The sequence below is a fragment of the Gossypium hirsutum genome, chromosome D11 (assembly GCF_007990345.1).
Source record: "Gossypium hirsutum isolate 1008001.06 chromosome D11, Gossypium_hirsutum_v2.1, whole genome shotgun sequence".
Taxonomy (NCBI): Eukaryota; Viridiplantae; Streptophyta; class Magnoliopsida; order Malvales; family Malvaceae; genus Gossypium; species Gossypium hirsutum.
The window spans coordinates 26,333,069-26,340,136 of NC_053447.1; the positions used below are offsets into that span (position 1 = coordinate 26,333,069).

Sequence of the window (7,068 nt, forward strand, 5' to 3'; positions counted from 1 at the left end):
ATCGTTCCAGAGTTAGCGTGCGTGCCGGAATTCATGCCATGGTTTAGGATCCATGGCAAGTCGTATTTACTGTCGGCAGAGGAGAGGCAATGGCAATTACGTGTCCAAAGGGAACGACGTGGGCCTTTAAATCCAAGATGAATAGATGGCAATGCAAGCCCATCAACGAGGCCCAAACAATTATCCGACCCTTCATCAGCGGCCATTCAATCACTAGGCCCAACGAGAGCACCGACACAGTCACCTGACCTAGTAGTTCAACTAACGATACCCACGACACAGCTTTTTCAAATGATGCCAGGTGCGTATCCTAGCCCTTTTATGTATCCTAACCCTTATATGTTTCCTTTTTCGAGTCCTATGACAGGTTGGAGTCAATGGCACGGTTCATCTTCATTTTTCGTTACGCCTAGTGGATTGCCGATGTATATGCCAGTATTGCACGAGGGATCGCAATAGGGGTCGTTGGGGAACTCTAATTTTTACTAATCCCCATCACTGTATGGGTTTCAAACAGCTTCGCCGTTGGTGATGCAAACACCTCCACAGTCACTATTCTATCAAGGTGGCTCATCGTCCCAACACCGACAACCAGATACCCTACCGGAGGAACCAGAATCTCCGCCGGATCAACCACAACCCCCGCCGGAAGCTGGACAAAGGAGGAATCCAGCGCGTAACCGTCGACGGGCGTCATGTGGCACTGAATCCAGCGACCACAGAGATTTAGAAGCTATTTTAATATATTTGTACAAACATTTTGAATATTTTGATATTATTTGATGTAATAAAATAGAAATTCTTCTATATTATTTCATGTACTAAAATAGAAATTTACTTTTACACTTTTAATATAATAGAAATTCTTTTAAATAAGGCAATATGTTGAATATTTCTATATTATTTCATTAAATTTTTCTTAAAAAATAATAAACACGAAAACTAATCCAATTTTGAAAAATTTTAAAATAATTTAATTGACAAACCTTAAACTAGAGGTGTTCATGGGCCGAGCAAAAAATAAGGGAGGATTCGGGTAAAAATATAGGCCCTATTTATGGGTTTGAGCAAAAAAACGAGGCCCGTTTAGAAAATGGGCCAGGCCTTGGGCACCACTTTTTTGGCTCGAGCCCGGCATGGCCCGGCCCGAATATATAATAAATAAATATTTTTATTCTTTAATTTTAAAATATTTTAAAATACTTTTTTTATTCTTTTTATTTTTAAAATATTTTTTTGGTGTTTATTAAAAAATGGGTCCGACCGGGCCGGGCTCGGGCTTATAAATTTTTTCCCCCGCCGAGCCTGGAAAAATTTCAGTCTCATATTTCGCGCCGGGCCGGCCCGGGCCTAGTAAGCGGGCTAAAATTGTTTTTGGGCCCCTCCCGAACCAGGCCCTACCCGGCCCATGAACACCTCTACCCTAAACTCTAATCCCTTATTTATTTAATTTTTAACCCTAAACCCTAAAAGTAATGAATCGAGAAAAAAGCTCCCTCAAGGACGCGTTTTCCTGTCACGTACCCTGACATCGCGCTGACGTGGACGCGCTTTCTGGGAAATGGGTCCATTCCGGTAAATAATTATTTATCGGGCCCATTTCGATAATTATTTAAAAAAAGAATTTTAATGGTAATTTGCCTGAATACCAATATAATTTACTTAATTTATAAACTTGCGACTTGATTTATTGATACATTTGATGACCCTAATATTTAATAGATTTAAAAGTGAAACGTCAACATCTATTATTCCATACTTATTTTCAAACCATATTCTTATCTTCTTATGATATTAGCTTTTACTCTAATTTAAGAACAAGGGAGTGAATATTTGATTTACGCAAATTCAGGAGTAGGTAAGGACCTTGTCACAAAAATTAAAAATTCATCTTTTAGTTTTCTTTAAAGTATTTAAAATTTAAAATTAATATATGAGAAAATTATATTTTATTTTTTAAATTTATAAGTTAATTTCACTCCTGAATTTACTAACCGTTTTTAAAAATGAAGAAAAAGAAAATGTAGTAATCTGAACACAAAAGTGGATGTAACAAGGAAGAAGGTAGGGGGGAAAGAAATTGCTAGGAAAAAGCATACGATTCTTCTCAAACATATGGGATGTTTGTCTAATTCATCATTCGGTTCCGATAATTAAGAGAGTCAAACAAATCCAGTATTGGGATAGTGATATTTTTGTCTTGTTTTACCTTTTGATTTTTGTAGGAAGGATTTGAAATAAATGGTTATGGTATCAATGTCAATTACTATTACCCATCTTTAAATTACAATCAACTTTCTCTTTATGGATAAATGGTTTTTACACCCTTATAACAATATATTGTTATAAAAACAATTCTCGTAAACTTACAATAAAATTCATGTAGTAAATTTTCATCGAATAAAAAAATTAGAATCATGTTTGTTGAGGGGAATCGATTTTTTTAGAATAATTTTTTTTTTGTGAAAAATAAAACAAAATTACATCAAGTCAACTACTAAGCGACACTAATTGCTTTGTATTGTTGAAGAGCCATAGATACAATTTCAGGTGGCACTTCAAATATTTGTAAGCTTGTCTGCCAAGTAAGGCTAATCTTTGCCAGATGACCTGCAATTAAATTACAATCCCTATGAACATATCTGACCTCTCATTATCCTCCAGAACGCATAAGACTTTAAATCTTTCCGAGCAAGGTAATACCTGAGTTCATCGTCCCTTTCATCGTTAATGCATTAACCACCTCTAAATTATCCGTCTGGAGTGTGGCTCTCTTGTATCCCTTATTTAATAAGATGAGAAGTTTGTCCAGAATACCCAAAATTCTGCCTCAAAAGGTGAACATTTGCCCAGATAATTTTTTAGAAAGAAATTTTCAAAATGTTGTATGTCAAACAATTGATATTGACGGTACAATTATATGGATTAAATGAAATAAAATTTGATTAAAATACAAAGTGAGATAAAATTGATGAATAATAATGAAGGTACAATATTTTCCACTTTTGAAGGTTGAAGTTAGAGGAAAGTTGTAGCAACCAAAAACACACAATTTTGGGATTTATGTCCTAAAAGAAGAAACTAATCAATTCCCCACCCACCCATTTTAACTTCTCTCAAGTTTTCCCCTTTTTTAGAGTTATTTGCGTCATTTGACTTTGAGTATAATATAATCTGTAGTAATAGAATTATCAAAATATAAGTTGAAGGTATTATTAGGTATGTTATGCTAGGTTCATCGTTTAGGTGATAAAATATAAAATTATTTTAATAATTATTTCTATTTTAAACTCGTGTGTGTATATTCTTTTACAAAAATCAAAATCTTACATTTAAAAGATTATATTATAGTTATTGTAAATATTAATATACATAAGAAAAATTATAAAATGAAGGGATAAAATTCCTCAAATTTATAATAAAAAAACAAAAATGTCATAAAAATGAAAGTTACTTCGAAAGCTTCCATTACCAAAAGAAAAAAACTGAGGTTAAGATTACCACTTATATTCATAATCTTTACAAACTAAACATAGAAATATTATACTAATTATGCTATAATATAAAAAAGAATAAAAAGTTGAAGCAAACAAGCATCACAAGTTGTAATAGAAATTGTATAAAATCGCTACCCAACACCAACCCATAGTTAATTCGCCGTCCTCATTTGTGTTATAGTCAACAACCCCTCTAACACGACAGATTGGTCCACATCTATCCAATTCTTTGACTCAGTCCTTTTCTTTTTTGCCTTTTATTACTATTTATACGTAGAAAATTTGCTTCACTTGTGTAAGAAGGAAAAAAGTAGTCAGTCGGCATCTAGAAACAAGATTAAAGAAAGCAAACGAATTATATAAAAATAAACCCAATTTCCCTTCTTTTAGATAAAAATCTAATACCAAATCCACCATCTTCCCTTTTAATTAAACAAAGCTTCTGCATATAGATATATTTTACAGAGGAAATATCTCCTTCGAGATTGATTTTCTTCTCTTTTTTCTTTTAACTTGAGAACACATTTAAAATTGTTCCATCCTACACATAATGTAAGAGAAAATTAAATTTGAAACTTGGGGGGATTTTTTACGAAGATTCCAGGATGAGATTAGTGGTCTCAGCAACAGATAGGGAATGGTTGTGCTCGCCTTCATAGGTAACTACTAGCATCGATGGATCATCTAAGGCTCTTTCAACATGTTTGCGAGCTGGACATCCTCTTACACTGCTGCACTTATAGTAACCCCTGTTGCATGTTGGAATTTCTAGTCAGGAAAACAATGTGCGGAAATTTGTGCAAAACCTTTTTCTAATCCACATACCTTGGGTGTGGGGATCCCTTGATCGGTTTTTGACCGTACTTCCTCCATGAGTAATCATCTGGTGGAATATCGGCCATCTTCAGGCTTATTGCCGGAACCCTCACCACCCTTTTCGATCTCAGTTTTCTGTCAAAAGTACAAAAATTTTAAATACACAACATGATAAGAAAGTTCAAAAAGAAATCGATGGATTGAGTAATAGTACCTTTTCTTAGAGCAATGGCAGCGACCGGAAGACCCACTAGTGCACTTGCCAGAACCCAAGTTGTCGGAGCTACACTTCCTCTTGAAAGAAGAAGAAGAAGACAAAGGAGGCTTCCCAGCCGAGGAAACCTGAGAAAAATTAGTAATTTGAAACGCAGATGACGATGAACACGGCTGCTTACTATCAGTATCTCCCGTTAAGGATGACATAAACGAATTCCCAGCAGAAGAATACGAAAAATTAATGGTTTTCGACGAATCAATCCTCTCTAAACCCCCTGTTTTCACCGTCATAAAATCATGATGATGATGAGGAGGAGGAGGAGGAGGAGGAGGAGGAAGAGGATAAGCAGTAGTCACTGGTGGCGGAATCTGCTGGATCGGTGTTGCGTAATAAACCTTGGTTTCTTGCTCTTGATTGGGTTGAACAGGGGCTCGTCTGAAACGAGCATGTCCGGTCCTGGTTCGATCCAGAAGAGAGATAACTCTCTTGAACCTTGAAACGGCGGCATCAGCCTCAGCTTTGCAGTCCATTTCCAAATCCAGGGAATTAGATGTTGTTGAGATAGAGGAAGCCTGGTATTTCTCTTGATTATTACTGTTACTTTGCTGCTGCTGTTGAGTTTGAGAAAGTAATCTGATGAGTTTCTCAACACTTTCGAGCCCGGACGCGGCTTCTTTGACGGCGTTTTCTTCCATTTTGGCTGCGAAGCTGTCACCGTTCCTGCAACTCATCATGAGTTCAACGGCCATGTCTGCAACAACACCATTCAAAGGAGGAAAAAAGAAGAGAGGGAGGACAAAAAAAAAAGTGAAAAGAAAACGTAGAGAGGGTTGTTGATAAAGGGAGCACTGGACTAATTTGGTCAACAGGGTACCATCGGCTATGGAACCCTATTGCTCAATTAGGTCACTGAGCTGTTACTTTAACATTTGCCCTCCTATATGGGTACTAATAACATCCAACTCCAACCATATAAGTCCTTTTTTCATGAACATCCAACCATTTCATTATTTTATAACTTAATATTCATCACATTTCACTTCATTATTAGTTAAATAAAAACAACCAATGAGATTTTAACTTTATTAATCATTATTATTAGATTCTAACTTTTATAATGTGTTAGCTCGATTAGCATAAGCATTATTATTAATATAAAAATATATAAATTCAAATACGCTGAAACATATTACTTTTTTATTTAATGGTTTTCAAGACATATTTTTTGCTGTTAAATCAATTAGATTATAAAACATGGGAAAATATTTTTTTAGTTTTTCTTTAAATTAAATTACTTGTACTATTAATGCATTCTTCTTCTTCTTCTTTTTCTTATAATTTTACAAAATTAGAGATTCTACTTTAGCATTAGATACGTATAATAATAGGGTTGTAAATAATTTACTTTAGACGGCAAAGTTTAACCTAAACCAAATTGACTGTTTCTTCTCAAAAAGTAAATTAGACGGTTTCATATTTCTTATTTTATTAAAAATAAATTATATATTTGTTAAAAAAAATTTATATCAAAAGTTTATTAAATTATTAACAAGTTTATGTTTTGGTCACTTAATTTTAAAATGATTACTAAATTATTTGAAAGTTTTTATTTACGTTATTATGCTGTTGATTTTTTAAAAGTTCGTCTAGCAAACTCCAAACGACAATTCCATACCTCAAATAAAAGAACATACCTCAGATCTAAGTTAACCCAATAATTAGTTTCAAATATCATAGAAGAAAGTTTGAATTATGGTTCAAATATTTGTAACGTTTAAAGTTGTTTTATAAAATAATCAAACTACAAGAGAGAAGAGAAATTAGAATTTCAGTTGGTGCAAGCAGTACGAATAAAAAATAGCATACAATAATAATTTTAATAATTTAATAACTTGAATGAAAATTTTCAGATAAATTAATAATTACTTTTAACGAATAATTTAATAATTTTTGCTCAACTTTACTATTTTTTGTCTTCAAAATTTCTAACTAGATTTTGGTTAACTGACTTAAATGTATATTCTAGACCTGATCAGTGGGGTCCATGCAGATCAAATTGGTCTAAGGAAGCTTGGGACACGCGGATGATGCAGTCAAAACCATGTCTTAACCAGTCTGGTCCACATCCAATATTAGTAAAGTTTCAATTATTCATGTGTGTTACTAATATTTTCTATTAAAATTAATTAAATAATCCGCTGGTGTGTGACATAATGTTAATTGAGTCTTAACTCGATTGATATATATTATTCTCAATATAATAGGACGTGAGTTCGAGTGCGTTAAAACATATTATTCTCCTATTTATGAGTTAAGGAAGGGCTACCGGTAGTTCTATGACTTATGTCAAAGATAACAAATATGATCAAAACTTATAATGAAATTACTAAAAAAAAATCATTAACAGATTAAAATTGTGATGTGTTTCAATTTTGGAAAATCATCTCACAAATTTTACAAATAGATTGAGAATGTCACATGTATTTTATAGGGTTTATTAAAAAACTAAAAATAAAATTAATTGAAAATTTGTTACAC

General features: G+C 33.4%; 1 protein-coding gene across 1 annotated transcript; it reads right to left on the bottom strand.

Annotated features, from left to right (window-relative positions):
* Positions 1-4,055: 4,055 nt before the first annotated feature.
* On the bottom strand, positions 4,056-5,377 carry LOC107913218 (probable WRKY transcription factor 15). Its single transcript, NM_001327079.1, is given in 3 exon segments — positions 4,056-4,246; positions 4,323-4,448; positions 4,528-5,377. Coding segments are annotated over 3 exon segments (1,038 nt in total). The 5' UTR covers positions 5,280-5,377; the 3' UTR covers positions 4,056-4,086.
* Between the last annotated feature and the right edge of the window lie 1,691 nt (positions 5,378-7,068).